Here is a 21,177-nt window from a genome sequence, read left to right as displayed (position 1 = left end):
TTAGCTACAATTATAGAAATTAGTCTTCATGAGCAGCTCTTGAGCACAGTGGAAGATAAGCTCCTTTACTTAATGGCAATATGGGAGCTATGGAAGTAGATTTTTACAAAGGTGACATTGAAGTTTGTACACACAGGTGTTGTAAGGCAATACCTATTAAAAGTGTAGGTAAAACCTTGTACATTCAAAGTGTTTCACAAAGCTACTCTGCAGTATTGTGTGCTATGTACTTAATGATCGTTCCTATAGAACTCAATGTCATTGTACAACAATTAGGTATTTAAGCGTAGTCGTGAATTACAGGGATACATTAAAAAAAATCTTTCACTTCCAAAACTCATTTTGGAAACGGCAGAGAATAACAGCATCATATTTTTTACCTGACTGGACAATTTAAATTAAACATCATGTCAAATGTGATCATGGTTAACCAGGGACAGCATTTGGGGCAGGGGACACCAATGTGTTCTGTCAACATATCTATATTATATCTATATCTAGCTATCTGTATATAGCACATGCAGTGACTTAAAATAAATGTAAGAATAGTATTATTCAGTTGCAGGGTTAGTGTGTCATAGAAAAATCACACAGTAGGAAATTTTGGGTGTAAGTTAAATAGAAAATTACTTTATTCTTTAAAGAAATATCTATTAGTGAGAGTGCGTACTGACATGAAATATGACAGTAAGGAAATACTCTGCCACCCTCCCATTCATATAATTCACATAAGATAATATACAATACTAAGAAAAATCACAAATTAATGTTTTGACAGTGAAGCAATATTTCAAAGAAAACCATTTTATGGAAACAGAAATATAATCTTAAGCACTAGTATAAATAGCTTGCACAAAAATAGGATAGTCTATACCTGTTAGTCATATGTTTGTCTGCAAATTTCCATCAAACTTGTACTCTACAAGTTAAAATAAATCACTAATTAGCATCTACAGTAGTAGGATATTAGCCATTATTATAATGTGGCTAAAGAGCCTTATTCATTCCAATTCAGCATTATCTGATTGTAAACTCTGCAGGTTAGGAGGTCATGAAGCTCAGACATTATTTACATAGCACTACTGTATAATTTAAATAACTTATCCCACTTAGGATAACAGGTCTAGAATACATTGCTCTGCAATGTATGATGTATCTGCAAAGCAGCTAAGTCAGAGTGTATGATGGGTAACTTTAACAGAGCCATAATTAAGTATTAGGTAGCACAGTCCATTAGTAGCTGTTGTGGCTAGCTGCTCTTTGAGTGTCTATTTTTTACTTTGGCTAATCCATTCTCTGCAGCCTTACAAGGAACACAGTTATTGTTGCTGCTCCAGTAGCCAGTTTCGTTCTCTGGATCCGATGGACAATTGTTTTCTTGCCCACTCTCTTCATTCTCTTCCACGTCGCTCCGAACATCATTACCTACCTATATATTAAAATAGATTTGATGGAAAAACAAGTCAAGATCTCAAGCTCTCTGTGTTGGAACATAAAACTTCAAATTAAAAATGATTGTACATCGGTTATTGGTCACCAAAGGTGATGTCAGTAAAACATAATAGAAGTATCAACGTATACATTGCTTTTATATAAAACAAAACTGTATTGTACTATACTAAAATATACAATATGTAAACATTAGCATATTGGTATGTAAAAAAATATTACTACAGTACTCCTAAATGAAATATTTTTAGCATTATATAGGGCACAATAGTTTTAGGGCAATTACCTCCTCCCACTCTTTAGCCTAACATCATCTCTCCAGCTTACAATCAGCCTGGTGAAAGGCTAGGAACAGCAGAACATTTGAAGTATAACTTGCAGGACAATGTGCTGGAACGCCAGAACACTGAGGTAGAAGGGAATAGCAGAAGATGTAGGGAGCTAAGTGCTACAGAACACAGATGGAGCCGAGAGCAGCAAAATGAGGAGGGGGGAGCTGGGATGAAAATACTCTTTTTACAGGTACATGCAGGGGCAAATTGGCCATGTAACCTACCAGGAAAAGTCACGGTAGGCCGATGACCTCAGGAGGCCGACTGGTATCTTTTTTTTTAGAGGTTTTAAAAAATTTTTTATGGTGGGGGCAGTGTGGTACAAGGTGGCTGGCCCCTCCTCCGGGACAGCCACCCACATTAATGTGGCCGCGGATCCCTCTGCTGATCTGTCTCTCCCTCCTCCTATCTCTGTGGCTGCAGTCTCTGTACAGAGGTCACATGGGACATGTCACATGACAGCTGCCGTCCCATGTGTGCAGAGAGAGGAGTCTGCAGCAGTACAAGGTAAGTGTGTGTGTGTGTGTGTGTGTGTGTGTGTGTGTGAAGGGAAACTGACAAGAGACATAACAAAGTGGAGAGGGACCTGCACAAAGTAGAGTTTTGGTACCTTTTTTCTGGGTATATTTAGATAAATACAGTATATATACATATTACTATATGAAGTAGTAGGAACTTGAACATGGGAAAGAGTAAGGAAGCAGTGGCATGACCTAGCAACTATTGCTAAATTAAAATATTCCATAATTGACACACGGATGGGAACATTTTCAGCCCTCCATGTAGTGCCATAGTACATTTTCCTTGAAACAGCCAGTCAAAATCTAGCATTATGGGAGATGTAGTCCTGTTGGATGGCATAATATGTATTAATTCTTTGCATAGTGTGTTTAAAACTGCATACTGGTTTTCATATCATCATGCAATGTTTCCAATACAGAAGACAAGTTCTGCAATATTTCCATTCTAAATCACCAGTTAAAAAAATAATCTAAATATTCATGCAACAGCATGCAACAGTCATAAATGTTATCTTTAGTGTTAAAGAAACACAAACCGATATGCATTAAAGCAACTATGTCCTTGTAGGTTAGTAACTACAACATGTTTTACAATCATCTGACTGTTTTGACACAAACCACTTTTGTCTGGAACCTAATAATGCTAATGATGGCATGGTTTGTGTGTGGCTGCTAAAGTGTGTGTGTGTGTGGCTGCTAAAGTGTGTGTGTGGCTGATAAAGTGTGTGTGTGTGTGTGTGTGTGTGTGTTGCTGCTAAAATGTGTGTGGCTGCTAAAGTGTGTGTGGCTGCTAAAGTATATGTGTGTGTGGCTGCTAAAGTGTGTGTGTGTGCCAAAGTGTGTGTGTGTGTGTGTGTGTGTGTGAGGGGGGGCTGCTATGTGGGGCTGGGTTTGGGGAGGAGAGCTATTTATTAAATGTGAATATTAATTATCTAATGCCGGTGATGTTTTGGGGAAATGTTTATATTAAACGCAAATGCTATTATTTTATTGCTGGGGCTGTTTGGAGGGAGGGTAATAGATTTAGTTATTAAATGTATATACTATTAATTTAATGACAGGGCTGGATGGATGTAAATAGATCTATTTATCAAATGTGAGTACTATTATTTTAATGTTGGGGCTGGAGAGAGGCCTAATTATTAAATGTGGGTGCTATTGATTTTATGCCGGGGATAGTTGGAGTTTTCTAAATTACATGTACCCATTTTGTTTTTCAAATAGGGCCTCCAACATTCCAGGATCCAGACAAGCAGCAACTTATCTATAGAAACCAGCAGCCATAGGTGGTGAAAGTGACAAGAACAGGTAGGAGAGAGCAGGACAGTCTGCCAACTGTCCTGAATCCGTTGGGGCAGTCCCGAATTTGGGTGACTGTCTTGCTTAGTCAGGATTTGATCCGACAACAAGGACAGTTGGGAGATATGTCCCGCTTCTCACTGTACTGCTCGTGAAGGCAGAGCTGCGTGCACCTAACTGTAGTGCACACAGCTTTACTTGTGTATTTTTCTAAAATGTATCTAAAATAATAACCCCCCTGTTTTAAGTGCCCCAGGCCCCCTAAGAGCCTTATTCCATCTCTGGTCGTACTTTAGTGGTTCTTGCATTGATTCCATTGCCTCCTTCTACCTTGCACTGGTCCCAATCTCAGATCACTTTGTTGAATATATGACCAGCCCCCATTGCACTGACAATATCATTAATCATGCCTCTTTTGCACTTAGTATATCACCAGCAAACACTTGGAATAGCTAACCCCTTCAATTAGACCATTGTCTACAAACCCTCTCTGCACTGTTATTAATTCAAACCACCACCAATCACTGGGCACATTTAGGGCTCATACACAATTGTTACAAAATAAGTGTTTTCTTGCAGATGCTTGAAGCATTTCACCTTTGTGGTGATCGCACTGGATAGCCATTTATTATAAGGATTATTTTTAATGCATTTTTTGAAACACACAGTATACATTTTGATATATTAAAAGAGAGAGATTTGACTAGTAGTTTGCAGCTCATGATTTCAGGGAAAGATGCAACAGTGCGGTGAGGTGTTCATATGCTGCTCTGGCAGACAAATCAAATACGATTGTGCAAACATGTTTCGTAATAATTAAACTTATTAAACAAAGTAAGATATGTTTCAATGAAAGGAATTTTGGAAGGATGTGTTAGTAGGCAACAAAACAACTTTGAGCACAGATGCATAAACCGGTCGCAGATCATGCAAAAGGATTCATGTATTTTTACAAGACAGGACTGGCAGCTTTTTACTGCATTGCTTTAGAAATGACCCACTGTGTATTAAGTCATCACATCTAGGTTTTCCTTAGTGTTACTACAACCAAATTCAAGTAGCTCTAAATCCCACCTTATTTTGTGTTGGCCCCACCTACAGTTGATTTGATCCCGCCCACATGAGGCCATTCCAACAATTTTTTCCAGGGCCACTTTAAGTTCCCAATCCGCCCCTGTGTACATGAAAGCCGAATAATAAACATTATTACCCCAACACCGATTGCACAGGGATGTTGTGAGGACACCACTGCTATCTGCGCAGAGCTGTTTTTTCGTGGGTTTTGGGATTGTTTTCTTTTTTTTTTTTTTTTGTCCGATTCTAATAGGTAATTCAGCCCCATGCTAAACAGATTTTACATTACTTGTGTTGACTGGTTGATTCTATTAATAACCATATAAGCTAATTAAGATACAGGGAACAAACATTTACATACAGTAAATACTGAATATTGATCCACAGGGGTCATTGGTAAAAGCTCAACAATCGTGGAAAGTCATTCTTACCGTGCCAGTAAATGTAAACCTGTACATCACTCGCAGTATCATGAATGCCCAAAAGACATGGAGTATTTGTAGAGTCATTAGAAGTGCATTAAAAAAATAGTATCCAAAGAAAGGCTGAAATTGTAACATGGAGTAGTAATATGTGCTATAGATAATCCTAAAAAACAAGAAAATGCAGACATTTTCATCAATCAGGTTAAGAACACATGTTAAACATTCTGGTGCGCTGCAGAGGTAGCTATAGGCATGCCATAATTTATCAATTGTAATGTGCTGCCATGATGCCAGTATTATGTCTGTAGTATGATTAAAGGAAGAATACTGGAATATATACAATATGAGTGTTTCCATTTTGATTGGTTCTCATTATTGAGGTCTGATATCAAAGTTATCTTTAACTTATCTACTTTTGTATTCATATAAGTTTCTCATCACACTAAAAATGTATTACCTATGAGTTATTGGTATTACTAACTAAATTAAAAGAGCTATATACTTCAGGGTAAGACATTTGAGCACCTTTAATAACATTCTAAGCAATATGGGTATGTGATTTTTAGGAGAATTTGAGATTAAATCATCTGACACTTGAGCAATTCAGTGAGAACAGATTTGTGGGTAAAGTCTTTATGCTTATAAGAGTCTGGAATCATGATTATTGGGAAAATGTTTCAGTGTTCAACAATAAATGTAATCACTGATTTCAATATTGCATAGTTAGGTGAAACAAACACCACACTCTAGTATGAAATCAGCATGTTTGAATTTAATTAGTTTTGGGCGTAAACTAGTAACTCTTAATTCAATTTTTGCCAATTCTAGAAACTATTAATGTTTCTTTATTTTTAGAGGTTTTGTTTTATTTGGCCCATAACATTTAAAAAACAAAACAAAACTACAGATTTGTAGTACAACAGTGCAGACACTAGATGGCACCTTAATATAGATGAATCGGAATGACAATTTATTAACGTCTGGTTGAACAACTATATATTTTTATACCATTTTCTATAAAATACATTTTATTTAGGTTGTAAGAAATTTCCTTTCTTATTCCTATAAAATATTTTGTTGCTGTGTCTTAAGAGCTTTGTATAGATATTCTTTAGTTACTTCAAACAGTATAATTTCCTACTTTTGTAATATAGATTTCGGATTCAGACAGAAATAACATAAATAAAAATCTTTTTACATACATATAAAAATCTTGTGTTCTATAAAAGTGATTTTTTATTGTGAAGTTAAGTCAGCCACTCACTCACTATGTACTTATAAACATAAGAAAAACTAGAAGTAGTAGAAAATTATAGAATATTCACCATAAAGGGCCCCAAAACCATAGGGCCATCAACCAGACAGACTTTCTACATAATTCTGTATTCAAGCAGCAATTAGATTCAGCACCTACTCTGGAATATATGTATGTACTTCAGGGAACTGTCACATTGGTAAACATCTATTTATATCCTGTAGAGAGGCTTCAGGATAGAACACTTCTCTAAGTGACTGAGACATTATCACTTGATAACAACCCTCCAAGGGGTCCTGGTTTTTATGCTTTGACTTTGTTTATAAGTGGTGGCTCAAAATAGTGACAGCCAGGAGGTACAGTGTATGTATGATCAGGAAATATACAGATTTATTATCTACTTAGCCCTTGAGTGCCCTCTATTGGAATATTCTATTTTTACCTTTTTGAAAATATATTGTATACCTGCCAACTTTCCCGGAAAGGCAAGACAAAGTAGGCCACACGTTGATCTGTGCAAACCAACAGCCAAATTCTCACAAACCTTGCCCAGATTTACACAAACCACACCCATGTTAGGTGAGACCAAACCCCTTTCGCAAATGAAAATCAGGACTAATGGCAGGACTATTCTTCTATTCAGCGTGTCTTAATGACAAAGTGAACTGAATATAATAATATATTTTACTTCCCCATGTCCGTACCTGCATTGTTTTTGTTTGAACAAAGAAAGGAAAATAAGTCCATTCTTTCTGTTTAAGCGTCCAAATCTATACACTAGCACTGTACTTATAATTATCAAATGCCTGGAGCTAGGAACTAGCGCTGTGCCTGTAATCACCAACTGCCAACAGCACAGAGCTAGCACAGTGCCTGTAATGACCAAGTACCCAGAGCTAGGAACTAGCACAATATCTGTATCCACCGACTTCCAGATCCAGGAACTACCACAATATCTGTATCCACCGACTTCCAGATCCAGGAACTAGCACAATATCTGTATCCACCGACTTCCAGATCCAGAAACTAGCACAATATCTGTATCCACCGACTTCCAGATCCAGGAACTAGCACAATATCTGTATCCACCGACTTCCAGATCCAGGAACTAGTACAATATCTGTATCCACCGACTTCCAGATCCAGGAACTAGCACAATATCTGTATCCACCAACTTCCAGAGCAGGGAAACCAAGACTTTACCTGTAATTGTCAACTGTCCAGGGCCAGGAACTAGCACTGTATCTGTAGTCATCAACTACCTAGAGACAGGAACTAGCACAATACCTATATACAACAACTGCCTTGAGCCAGGAACTAGCATAGTACCTGAGCATGCATCATCACCAACAGCTAAAATTGTTATTCCGCTGCCTTATAATAAATTAAGATTAATAAAGAAATAATGTAATAAGTCTTGTGCACTACTGGATACTGACTAGGGATAGATATGACTTTATGTGGTGCGTAGAAGGCTCCATCACATTTTTGCTAGTTATTTCTAGCTATTCTTTGTTTGCGCATATGTACACTTGTGTCTGTATGGAAATAAATGTGTGTGTATAAAGGTATGGAACTCAATGACATTTGATATCCTATTAATACAATATATTTCTATTATGTTGTGCAATCTGAAATTGAGCCCACCTGTCACATGACAGTCTCTTGTTTCATAGGCTGTCTCTCTTGTTCCCAGTGCCTCAAGTGTGTGTATACATACAGTACATCTTAAGAGACCACAAGTGTCCTGAAACATTATCACTGTCTGTATTAAAAGTTGACTTTTTGCCGTCTTGAGTGTCTTCTTTTTTCTCTATTTAAATTTTGACACAAGAAGAGTGCCCTTCTGTATGCAGTGTAAATACTGTCTTTATTTTAACACTGCAATTTCAATTAAAATGCACCTTCCTCCCAACTCTAAATCTGTCTGCACAGTTTAAATGACACCCAACTGGATTTAACCCTAGCTCTAAAATTATGGTCTTTAATAGATGATATTAACAACCAGAAAACAAGAACATGACAGTCACAAGTTCATTGTGCACACAGTTATTTTGATAAAGGAGATATTCAGCTTTTTGCACTGTCACCTCCTATTTGTTTACCTGATATGTACTTGTTTATTCCTATTATTGCTGTTAATACTAACTCTTAAGCAATTTGGTTTAACATCTGAAAAGCTGATGAGTGAGGAACTAAGGCTTCAGATTCAGTGAGAGAATTTTTCTGTACACTTGGCAGGACATAACAGCAGCTTCTTGGGACCCCTTCCATTGCTGCCAAAGGGAAGGGGGGGGGTGACCACACCAGGTTGGTGGCTCCTTCCATTACCCAGGCAGGTCTGTGCCCCCATACCTTGTACCTGCTCGCCCCTCTCTTGGCACCCCTGCATAAAAGGGGCCATACAATCCATATTTTGAAACATTTCATCTTTCATTAAGCAGCTAAAAAGCATCTAGCCCGGCGGTTCCCAAACTGTGCGCCGCGGTTCCCAGGGGTGCCGCGGCGCTATCACTAGGGTGCCGTGGGCCAGTCATAAAAAAAAAGAAAGAGCACATAAACTTACCAATCCGCCGGGCACCGGGACCCAGCAGCCTCCTCTCTCCCGCAGCTGTCACTGAATATCGACGTCAGTGACAGCTGCGGGAGAGAGGAGGCTGCTGGGTCCCGGCGCCCGGCGGATTGGTAAGTTTATGTGCTCTTTCTTTTTTTTATGGCTGGGAGAAGCGGAGGAGGACAGCGGGAAGCGGAGGAGGACAGCGGGAAGCGGAGGAGGACAGAGGGCAGCAGAGGGGGACAGCGGGCAGCAGAGGAGGACAGCAGGCAGCAGAGAAGGACAGAGGGCAGCAGAGAAGGACAGAGGGCAGCAGAGGAGGACAGCAGAGGAGGACAGCGGGCAGCAGAGGAGGACAGCGGGCAGCAGAGGAGGACATAGGGCAGCAGAGGAGGACAGCATAGGAGGACAGCGGGCAGCAGAGGAGGACAGCGGGCAGCAGAGGAGGACAGCCGGCAGCAGAGGAGGACAGCGGGCAGCAGAGGAGGACATAGGGCAGCAGAGGAGGGGAGCAGAGGAGGACAGCGGGCATCAGAGGAGGACAGCGGGCAGCAGAGGAGGACATAGGGAAGCAAAGAGGACAGAGGGCAGCAGAGGAGGACAGAGGGCAGCAGAGGAGGACAGAGGGCAGCAGAGGAGGACAGCAGGGAAGCAGAGGGGGGCAGCATGCAGCAGAGGGGGGCAGCAGAGTGACAGAGGGGGCAGAGTGCTTGGGGGCAGAGTGCCTGGATGCAGAGGGGGCAGTGTGACAGAGGGCAGAGGAGGGGGACAGCGTGACAGAGGAGGGGGACAGCGTGACAGAGGAGGGGGACAGCGTGACAGAGGGCATTGAGAGGTGACAGAGGGCAGAGGGGGCAGTGTAAGAGGGGGCAGAGTGACTGGATGCAGAGGGGGAAGTGTGACAGAGGGCAGAGGAGGGGGAAAGTGTGACGGGCAGTGTGTCTGGATGTAGAGGGGGCATTTTTGCATACAACTAAATAAGTATTTCTGTCCTGACGTAAATACTTATTACATTTTTTTGACCCAACTACTTCTAAAACAGGACTGCTCAGTAATTATTTTGGAGGGGTGCCTTGAAAAAATTTGGAGACTCTAAGGGTGCCGCGAACTGAAAAAGTTTGGGAACCACTGATCTAGCCCATGAAAAGCAGATCACAAGTAACCTGTTAGACCTCACCTTGTGGGAAGCAGGAACAGACGGGTGATGATGAAAACCAAAGCAAAGATGATAAACAAGATATTACACATCCTCTTCCACTTGCTGTAGTTGCACATCTTTGCTAACTGGGAAATAAAAACATTTTTATGGACAATTTATTAGGGTGGACTGAAATATTCAAAACATTGTCACAAAGGAAGACATTCTATATAACTTTTGTTTCCTATGGTATGATGACCTGTTCATACACTGTTTAACCAATGCTTACTGCTTCATTTATCATTCCTTCCGTCATTGGTACATACATAGCTAAGAGCTTGTTTTTTCTCTGGTTTTGTTTCAAAATATTGTCATAGCAGCTGTCCATTAAGCCTATTTAAGGCACATTTAGGTGTGGCTCACAAGCCAGCCCTTGCTAGATGTAAACCCCTATAGGAGGTGAGTGCATCTGATTTAAACTGCATTTTAATGGTGTTTAAAGCATATAGGTCAGTGTAGTACCTGCATATAACGAGGTGCCCTTGACTTGGGGATGCAGGCTTAAATCTTTTGATCAAAATATGAACTAATACCTCATGTTTTCATATTGCTAGATACACACACATATGCAGTGTAAAGGATAAGCGCTGACAACTGTCTTTTTGTTTTGTATACCTATATGGGCATTTATATTGCCATGCAGCTGGTACCATATACAATAAGGGATATACCGAGCACGGGCTTATTGCCATGCAGCTGGTACCATATATAGTATGGGATATACCGAGTGCGGGCTTATTGCCAAGCAGCTGGTACCATATATAATATGGGATATATTTGCAGTCCAAAGAGGGATTAAATTTCCTCCAATAGTTCTGCCTTCAAGAATATTGGTAATAACTGTATAACAGACGAAACACGTCGCTTTGTTCGCTGCCCATTATCCACAGCTTATTGATACATTCTATCATTCATACGGAACTTTTATTCATGCCAAGTGTTTTCTATCCGGATGTCTGAATTGGTGCGCACCGAAGACTGCATGTACTATGCTTCCAACAACCGCTAACACGGTAAGAAGCAAGACTGTTCTTTCACTGCTCCGGACAAGAGGTTATTACTAATGTTCTTGAAGGCAGAACTATCGGAGGTACGTGTCCCACAATACTTTTCAGCCGCTTAGACGGTAAGAAGCTGTTTACTATGTGCCGATTCCGAGATTAGCCTCAGCTATTTGATTTATTAACCTCTCCGTGGATTTCATATGTCATAGCCACAACTCTGGTATAGAAGCTATATCTTTCCATATCAGGAGACTTGTCGTTTGACCCTGAAGGGTATATATTTGAGAAAATTTAATCCCTCTTTGGACTGCAAATATATATGTGAATTCTCACTATTGGATAATTGTTCATATAACCCTGTGGATTCTATACCTAAAGGAAAAACTTCTCTTGATGTATACATGACTGTCTAAACATCAATGAGGGATATCCCTGTTCTTTACATCAATTAATCTGGGCATTATAACAATACCATACAAGCTGGATATCAACATATGTCGTTTACCATCTAAGGCTAAAGTGCATTTTATGAATAGTAATGACGTTATTTGTATTATTACTTGTGTTTTAACCCTTGTTTGAAGATCTATTCATTTGATCTCTTTATCAATGCATTTTACATTGTGCACAGAATTTATACGCTATATATGTTTATATTGATTCATTGAGTAAATAAATATTAGGAGATTTTGCGCAACTCTTGTTTTTTATTTTTGTTATATCATAGGCCAGGTGCCTTGAATCTTAATGCAGAATATTTGTTACGCACAGAGATTGAGTAGCAGTCTTCTGCCTCTGTTGGTCCAGAAATAAAACCTAATGGGGAAGACATGTGGCATGGTGAAGATCTTCCACATGAAAGGAAGGGTGTAAGTCCTTTAATAGCACCACCCCTTCTCACAAAAGTGGGCAGGGTTATATCCTTCATATTACATGACAGGACAAACTAGCATGTTTGACTAAGAGGAAAGAGTGTTTGTGTTGAAGGTCTGCAAACCCTGGCTGTTACCTAGGCCTGGACATCCCGACTCCTGCCATAATTTGATCTGCTTGGTTGTTGTGCTCCTAATTACTTTGCGCCTGTTGCCATTTGGATCCCTATTACTCTGACACTAATGGTCATATGACTGGAACTTACTCAATTCTGACTCAACAATAGCAACTGGAGGACCAGGCTCTTCTAGCAACAGGCTACCATGCAAATGTGAATGTCTCCAATCCATGTGGGTTTAATGTGGACATAGTTTTACACAATCAAATCAATGTATATAAAAAATAATAATCAGGCGCAACACATCTGATCAGTATTCAATAGAGATGAGCGCACTCGGATTTCTGAAATCCGAGCCCACCCGAACGCTGCGGATCCGAGCCGGATCCGAGACAGATATTCCCGCCAATTGCAAAACTGAAAGCGAGGCTCTGAGTCATAAACCCCGCTGTCGGATCTCGCGATACTCGGATCCTATAAATTCCCCGCTAGTCGCCGCCATCTTCACTCGGGCATTGATCAGGGTAGAGGGAGGGTGTGTTAGGTGGTCCTCTGTCGTGCTATATCTCGTGCTGTTCAGTTCTGTGCTGTGCTGTGCTCTGTGTTCTGCTCAGTCCAGTGGTGCTGTGTCCTGTGCTCTGTCCTTCTGAGTTCAGTGCTGCTGCTGGGTCCTGTGCTGTGTCCTGTTCAGTCCAGTGGTGCTGTGTCCTGTGCTCTGTCCTTCTGAGTTCAGTGGTGCTGCTGGGTCCTGTGCTGTGTCCTGTTCAGTCCAGTGGTGCTGTGTCCTGTGCTCTGTCCTTCTGAGTTCAGTGGTGCTGCTGGGTCATGTGCTGTGTCCTGTTCAGTCCAGTGGTGCTGTGTCCTGTGCTCTGTCCTTCTGAGTTCAGTGGTGCTGCTGGGTCCTGTGCTGTGTTCTGTTCAGTCCAGCGTTGCTGTGTCCTGTGCTCTGTCCTTCTAAGGGCATTGTTATTTCCCCATTATTCTCAAATTATAAAAATTTTTAAAAATAATTATAAAAAAAAAAGGAAATATCCCAAAACAATCCTGCAGTATAAGTCCATTGGTACTGCTAGATTACAAAGTTCACTGATTCAGCAGTATAAGTCTAGTGGTACTGCTATATTACAAAGTTCACTGATTTTGCAGTATAAGTCCATTGGTACTGCTATATTACAAAGTTCACTCATTCTGCAGTATAAGTCCATTGGTACTGCAACATTACAAAGTTCACTCATTCTGCAGTATAAGTCCAATGGTACTGCAATATTACAAAGTTCACACATTCTGCAGTATAAGTCCAGTGGTACTGCAATATTACAAAGTTCACTGATTTTGCAGTATAAGTCCATTGTTACTGCCATATTACAAATTTCACTGATTCTGCAGTATAAGTCCAGTGGTACTGCAATATTACAAAGTTCACTGATTCAGCAGTAGAAGTCCATTGTTGTTACTGCCATATTACAAATTTCACTGATTCTGCAGTATAAGTCCAGTGGTACTGCTGTATAACTCCAGTCCAGTGGTACTCTCCTGTGCCGCATATAATTTTTAAAGGATTTGCCGAGTGTGTGTGGCTAAGGGGTACACTCTCTAGTGCTACATATAATGCAGAACAAAAATTTGGAGGATAAAGTAGGGAAAGATCAAGACCCACTTCCTCCTAATGCTGAAGCTGCTGCCACTAGTCATGACATAGACGATGAAATGCCATCAACGTCGTCTGGCAAGCCCGATGCCCAATCTCCTAGTACAGGGCATGTAAAATCCAAAAAGCCCAAGTTCAGTAAAAGTAGCAAAAAGAGAAACTTAAAATCATCTGAGGAGAAACGTAAAGTTGCCAATATGCCATTTACGACACGGAGTGGCAAGGAACGGCTTAGGCCCTGGCCCGTATTCATGACTAATGGTTCAGCTTCACCCAAGGATCTTAGCCCTCCTCCTCCTCCCCCCCTACAAAAAATTGAAGAGAGTTATGCTGTCGGCAACAAAACAGCAAACAACTCTGCCTTCTAAAGAGAAATTATCACAAATCCCCAAGGCGAGTCCAAGGGTGTTGGTGGTTGTCAAGCCTGACATTCCCATCACTGTACGGGAAGAGGTGGCTCGGGAGGAGGCTATTGATGTAGCTGGCGCTGTGGAGGAACTTGATGATGAGGATGCTGATGTGGTTATTGTAAATGAGGCACCAGGGGGGGAGACAGCTGATGTCCATGGGATTAAAAAGCCTGGTCAGAAGACCAAAAAATGCACCTCTTCGGTCTGGAGTTATTTTTATCCAAATCCGGCCAACCAATGTATGGCCATATGTAGCTTATGTAAAGCTCAAATAAGCAGGGCGGCGAAGGAGGTTGCTTCCTCAGAACGTTGAAAAAATAATGTTCATAAAAATGAATTATCAATTACTCAATCAAGTACAGCACTGGCCTCCAGATACTACAGAGGGACCTGTGGTTGTGGAGTCCAGCGGGGACGAATTGATAATGTGTGAGGATGAGGAAGTACACACTGAAGGGGGCGAGGAATCTGAGGATGAGGACAACATCTTGCCTCAGTAGAGCCAGTTGAGTTTGTACAGGGAGAGATGAATAGCTTTTTTGGTGTGGGGGCCCAAACAAACCAATCATTTCAGCCACAGCTGTTTGGTAGGCCCTGTCGCTGAAATGATTGGTTTGTTAAAGTGTGCATGTCCTATTTCAACAACATAAGGGTGGGTGGGAGGGCCCAAGGACAATTCCATCTTGCAACTCATTTTTTGGCATTATGTGACCGTTCAACAGTCGTTTGCCATGAGCACAAAGTAAAACAAAATTAAAACCAATTAAACAAATTAAACCAAAAGTTAAATGCACAGTCATAATAAAAAAAAAGAGGTATTGACGTCCTCGAACTACTGTACTGTTTATAACTTAGAAACACTACACTGGAAAGCTTGAGCCTTTAAATGAAAAAGTCACTCTTCATTGCACAAATATTTGCAACAGAGACAGTTTTTGGGTTAACAAAGTCAACAAATAACACTTCAACCCTGTCTGTCTTTCACATACTTGATGGGATCTCAATGATGAATGCTCAGTACCATGGTCGTCTAAAACAAGAGGTATTAACGTGCTCGAACTACTGTAGGGTTTATAACTTAGAAACACTACACTTGAAAGCTTGAGCCTTTAAATGAAAAAGTCACTCTTCATTGCACGAATATTTGCAACAGGGACAGTTTTTTGTTTAACAAAGTCAACAAATAACACTTCGACCCTGTCTGTCTTTCACATACTTGATGGGATCTCAATGATGAATGCTCAGTACCATGGTCGTCTAAAACAAGAGGTATTGACGTGCTCGAACTACTGTAGGGTTTATAACTTAGAAACACTACACTTGAAAGTCGGAGGAGGTATTGTGGCCCCGGTACCAAATTGGGTACCGGGACCACTCCACTATGCAGTCCAGAAAGCTATCTCGGTAAAACGTTTTCCACTAAAAACAATATTGTGAGGTGTTCAGAATAGACTGGAAATTAGTGGAAATGATTGTTATTGAATGTTATTGAGGTTAATAATAGCGTAGGAGTGAAAATAAACGAAAAAAACTTGATTTTAACACTTTTTATGCTTTTTTCAAAATAAATCCGAATCCAAAACCTTAAATCCGAACCAAAACCTTTCGTCAGGTGTTTTGTGAAACAAATCCGAACCCAAAACCTCAAGCAAATCCGAACCCAAAACACAAAACACGAGACAACAAAAGTGGCCGGTGCACATCCCTAGTATTCAATGCAGAGTCTACTTAAGTCACCTCTACAATACAGAAACACCTAACTGGCTGTCAGATATGTAATACATTTTATTAGGTACTGCCCCTTTTGCGGGTTCAAAAACAAAGACATTCTGACACATAGGAGCCGATTCAAGTCAAAGAGATGTGCTGCCAGATAAGATAAGAGCAAGTGATTCTGGACAGCATAATGTCATTTCTTGCAAAGGGTAACTATTCCTGAACAGTTCTCACAGCTGCTATTCCACTCCTCTAGCTTCTGAGTTTACCAGAGATAAGACTGCTCAGAAGATCATGCAAGAAGTTGTAATATGATTGAAATGCTGCAGTTGCCCATTGAGCATGATAGGAACTCACAGACCAGATTACAGTTCGAGTGAACTGTTATCACTCTGAGTAGCAAAACCTAAACCCCTCTCCAAAAACCATCTCTCTAAATTTACATTCAAAATTATTAAATAATTATTAATCACTAAAACTAACATTTTTGGACTAAGTTCTCAAAACATTTTTCTAATTACATGTGTCCTCTTTCAGACACATTTTACTCTTATTGCTCCATGTGGAGCTGAAGATTAAATTCTGATTTGCTACAACATGATACATTAAAAAGATTTGCTAATCAAGACCTGTTACCAACACACAAGTGTGGAAGCTTTTCAAGAATGTATAGACATTTATGAGAATACCACCTATCAATACAATGGAAAGAGGAACATCATTAGAGCTTAACTTAAGCACTTGATTCATGAGTAACTGGTTTCCAGTAACCTGATTGGCTGGCTGCATGATGATAAAGATTGGTTCAGGCCACAAAAGAGGTAATTGTACTGTTTCTCTGCAAGGTACTGTTTCAGGGCTTACATTAATAATGTACAGTGTCACACTAAGCAAATTTGTTTCCTGACATTTTTTACTCAAATTATAATACCTAGACATTCAGACATTATTGTTTACAATAATGCAATGTACTAAAGGAATCAGTTATTTTGCAACTGAAAGCTAAAGTGGCATATTTTGTGGGCTTAAAATGTGCAACTTGCTCTTGCCAGGTTAGCCATATTGTTAAGATAGGTTATGATTTGAAATAGGGTTGAACATTGATTACTATAGTGATATAAAATCTCAGTGCTCTATATTAACTAAAGAACATCTATACCTTCTGTGCTATGTTTAGTCCCACACCACAAGGAGAGGGGAGAAGTGAGACCGAAGGCTGGAGTTTACAATGGGGCTTTGTACTATCAGCACATAGCTAGTCTCCATCTCAAGGGACTGCTTTCTGATGAGGACAGAGAATGGTTTAAGAGGCTGTTTCTGGAGGGACCTAATCTACATTTCTCAGTAACAAGATCCATTGTGTGGAGTATAAATTCATGATACCTTTTATATTGCATGTATAAACTTATTGTACCAGTCACACATTAACCTCTCTAGTTCTAGTAATAAAGAAACACTAACTAAAATGAATATATAATATGTTAAGTAACATTAATATACAGCAAAATAATTAACAAGCTACCTTTATTTATTAATATATCTCACACCATATATAATCATCTATAACTGGTTAATGGTGTAATTTAAGTATCTATTAGAAACATATATGCACTGTTGACAATCATCGCATTAGATGCCTCAGAGTTCCAGTCCTATATAAGCAACAGGATGCAGATTTTTGCCTTTATATGGGGCTCTATGTAAAATTAAACCCCCACCACCCAACTCATCAATTAGATGGACCAATGAAGGTTACGTACCAAGGGCATATTGGGAACGTAAATTGGCCCTGGAAAAAATTCTTGAAGTGGCCTCATGTGGGAGGGAGCAAATCAACTGTGGGTGGGGCCAACACAAAGTAAGCATAATTTCTAACTACTGGAATTTGGTTGTAGTAACATTTAGGAAAACCTAGATGTGATGACTTAATACACAGTGGGACATTTCTAAAACAGTGCAGGGAAAAGTCTGCATGTCCTTTGTCATAAAAATACATGAATCCTTTTACATAATCTGCGACTGGCTTATGCCATACTTACCAACTTTCTGTTGGTGAAATCCGGGAGCCTGCAGAGGAGGTGGGCGTGACGGGGGGGGGGGGGGGGGCTCCAAGTGACGTCATTTTGGACCTGCCCCCATGACGTGATGACGCAAAATGCGTCATTTGACAGCGGGGGGCGGGGCCAAACGCCGCGATTCACCGGGAATCGCGGCGTTTGGGACTTAATTCTGCCCACTTCACTAGGAAGTGGGCAGAATTATCCAGATGCGGGGGATTGCCACACTCGCCCGGGAGCCCGGGAGACTCTCGCAAAATGCGGGAGTCTCCTGGATATTTCGGGAGAGTTGGCAAGTCTGGCTTATGCCTCTGTGCTCAAACTAGTTTACTTGCCTACTAACACATCCTTCCAATATTCCCTTCATAGTAACATATCTGACTTTGTTTAATAAGTTTAACTATTACAATACATGTTGGCACAATCGTATTTGATCAGTCTGCCAGAGCAGCATATGAGCACCTCACCGCACTGTTGCATCTACCCCTGATGTCATGAGATGCAAACTACCAGTCAAATCTCTCTCTTTAATATATAAAAATGTGTACTGGGTGTTTTTCAAAAAATGCTTTAAAAATAATCCTTATAATAAATGGCTATCCAGGTGGTATCACCACAAAGGTGAAATAGCATCTGCAAGAAAATACTTCTTTTGTAACAACTGTGTATGAGCCCTAAATGTGCTCTGTGATTGGTGGTGGTGGTGGTGGTTGAATTAATAACATTGCAGGGAGGGTTGGCAACAATGGCATAAGAGAAGGGGAGAGCTAGTCCAAGGGTTTACTGGTGGTATAGTAAGTGCAAGGGAGGCAGGATTAATGATATTGTCAGTGCAATGGAGGCTGGCCAAATTGTCAACAAAGTGATTTGAAATTGGGACCAGTGCAAGGTAGAAGGCAGGCACTGGGATAAATGCAATACCACTAAAGTATCATCAGAGCTGGAATAAGGCTCTAGGAGATCTGAGACACTTAACACAGGGAGGTTGTTGTTTTAGATACTATATAGACCAGGGGTCAGGGAACTTTTTTACCTTTTACCCCAAAATATATTTAGATATGCTGTCGTTACCCCCTTGATTTGAAAGGAAGGAAATCATATATTATTAATTATTGGAATTCAAAATTTTATTGAATCTATTCAAAATTTCTTTGAAAGCTTCAACTTCAAAACTTCAGGTTTTGGAGAAATGATGTTGCTTCATATTTGATACGAGAGCATCAATATTGGGGCATTTCGATGTCAGAGCAATTTGGATACAGTCTTCAGCGTCCAATCGATTTCTCTGCTTTGTTTTTATGTTCGTTAGAGTGAAAAATCCTTGTTCACAAAGGTAGGTTGTTGCAAAAGGCAGCAACTTTTTGACTGCCTCCTCCATGTGCAATTTTGAATGCCTTTGCAGCTGTTGACATCCAAAAATATGAGATCTGCTTTGTTTTTAAATGCAATACGTGCTTCATTATTGCATCGAGGCTCAAGAAGTGCCTCTGCCAACCCTTGAGGTTCTTCTGGTACAACAGCAATTTCACATTTAAAGGGGTCTACAATCCAACTGACAGCATGTGAATCGGCAGCATTACCCCCAGGAATTTCATTTTTACCCCATTTGGGGTAATTTACCCTTGTTCCCTTGAGGATTTCTCTGCATGGCTCCCTCACTTCTTATCTTCAGACATCCCCACCATCATCATGGCTGATTTCAACATCCCCATTGATAACCCACCTTCCAAAGCTGCTTCCAAACTACTCTCTCTAACCTCCTCACTTGACCTCTCCCAGTGGATTGAATCATCTACTCATAAGGATGGCCACTGCTTGGATCTTGTTTTCTCCAGACTATGCTCAGTTTCTAACTTTCTTAACACACCCTTCCCCCTCTCGGATCATCACCTTATCCGCTACTCACTCAACCCCACTGCTCTAACCTCTCTACTGTCTAACTCTACCAAGCCTCCTCATACCTGCAGAAATCTGAATTCTATTAATCTTCAACAATTTTCCACCTCTCTCCAACACCTTCTCTCCCCTATCTCTACATTCTCATCCCCTGAGATGGCAGTACCCCATTTTCACCAAACCTTAGCAACGGCCCTTGATCAAGTGGCTCCAGCGACACTACATACTACACAGACTTCGATGTCAACCATGGCACACTAATACAACACAAAATCTTCAAAAACTGTCCCGTAAAGCAGAACGTCACTGGCGTAAATCTCGCACCTCTAATGACTTCTTCACATATACTTCTGTCTTCAACTCCTATCGAAATGCTCTGGACACTGCAAAACAAACATACTTCCAATCTCTTATCTATGCTCAGGCTTCTAACCCCAAACGCCTTTTCAATACATTTAAATATCTTCTCAATCCTCCCACCCCGAACCCTTCATCTACTATCAGTGCTCAGGATCTTGCTTCCTACTTCAAGGACAAGATTGACAAGATCAGACTAGAAATGGTATCATCTTCCTCGACAAGCAATCAGCTCAATTCCTTCCCACTACCCTCTGACACCCTCTCTTCATTTGACCACACAAATGAAGAGGAAATTTCTACGCTCTTCTTATCTTCCTACTCTACCTCCTGCCCTCTTGATCCTATTCCCTCGCAAATTGGTAGATCCCTGTCTCCTGTGCTCATTTCACCTCTAACTCAAATCTGTAATCTCTCGCTCTCTACTTGCATCTTTCCATCACTATACAAGCATGCAGTGATTACTCCTATTCTAAAAAAACAAGATTCTGACCCAAACTCTCTATCAAATTACCGTCCCATCTCTCAGCTGCCGTGCCCCTCCAAGCTTCTAGAGAGACTTGCCTACAATTGCCTCACACGCTTTCTTTCCGCTAACAACCTGTTGGATCCTCTTCAGTCTGGCTTTCGTTCTCAACACTCCACAGAGACTGCGTTGACCAAGGTTGTCAATGATCTGATCACTGCTAAAACTGAACGCCATTACTCTCTCCTAATTCTCCTGGATCTCTCGGCTGCATTTGACACCGTTGACCACTCTCTTCTCCTACAAACGCTGCAATCCCTAGGTCTTCAAGACACTGTTCTATCCTGGTTCTCAACTTACCTTTCTAATCACTTTTTCACTGTTAATTTCTCTGGAGCCACCTCTGCTCCACTTCCCCTATCAGTTGGAGTACCACAAGGCTCAGTGTTAGGTCCTCTGCTGTTCTCTATCTATACCGCTTCTCTTGGAAATCTAATAAGTTCCTTTGGCTTTCAGTATCATCTC

At 40.7% G+C, this 21,177-nt stretch overlaps 1 protein-coding gene across 5 annotated transcripts in view; it reads right to left on the bottom strand.

The window, feature by feature from the left end:
- Nucleotides 1–608: 608 nt before the first annotated feature.
- CERS4 (ceramide synthase 4) overlaps nt 609–21,177 on the bottom strand; it is a 103,098-nt gene continuing 82,529 nt past the window's right edge. For all 5 annotated transcript variants that reach the window (XM_075204636.1, XM_075204635.1, XM_075204633.1 and 2 more), the window contains exons 9-11: nt 10,087–10,193; nt 5,107–5,263; nt 609–1,429 (exon numbers count right to left, since the gene is read on the bottom strand). In XM_075204636.1, coding sequence (XP_075060737.1) covers nt 1,250–1,429; nt 5,107–5,263; nt 10,087–10,193 — 444 coding nt within the window. In that variant the 3' untranslated portion in view covers nt 609–1,249. The remainder of the gene's footprint in view (nt 1,430–5,106; nt 5,264–10,086; nt 10,194–21,177) is intronic.

Source organism: Mixophyes fleayi, chromosome 1, assembly GCF_038048845.1.
Source record: "Mixophyes fleayi isolate aMixFle1 chromosome 1, aMixFle1.hap1, whole genome shotgun sequence".
Classification (NCBI taxonomy): domain Eukaryota; kingdom Metazoa; phylum Chordata; class Amphibia; order Anura; family Limnodynastidae; genus Mixophyes; species Mixophyes fleayi.
The sequence above is the reverse complement of the archived record's forward strand: the minus strand, read 5'-3'. Positions and strand labels throughout refer to the sequence as shown.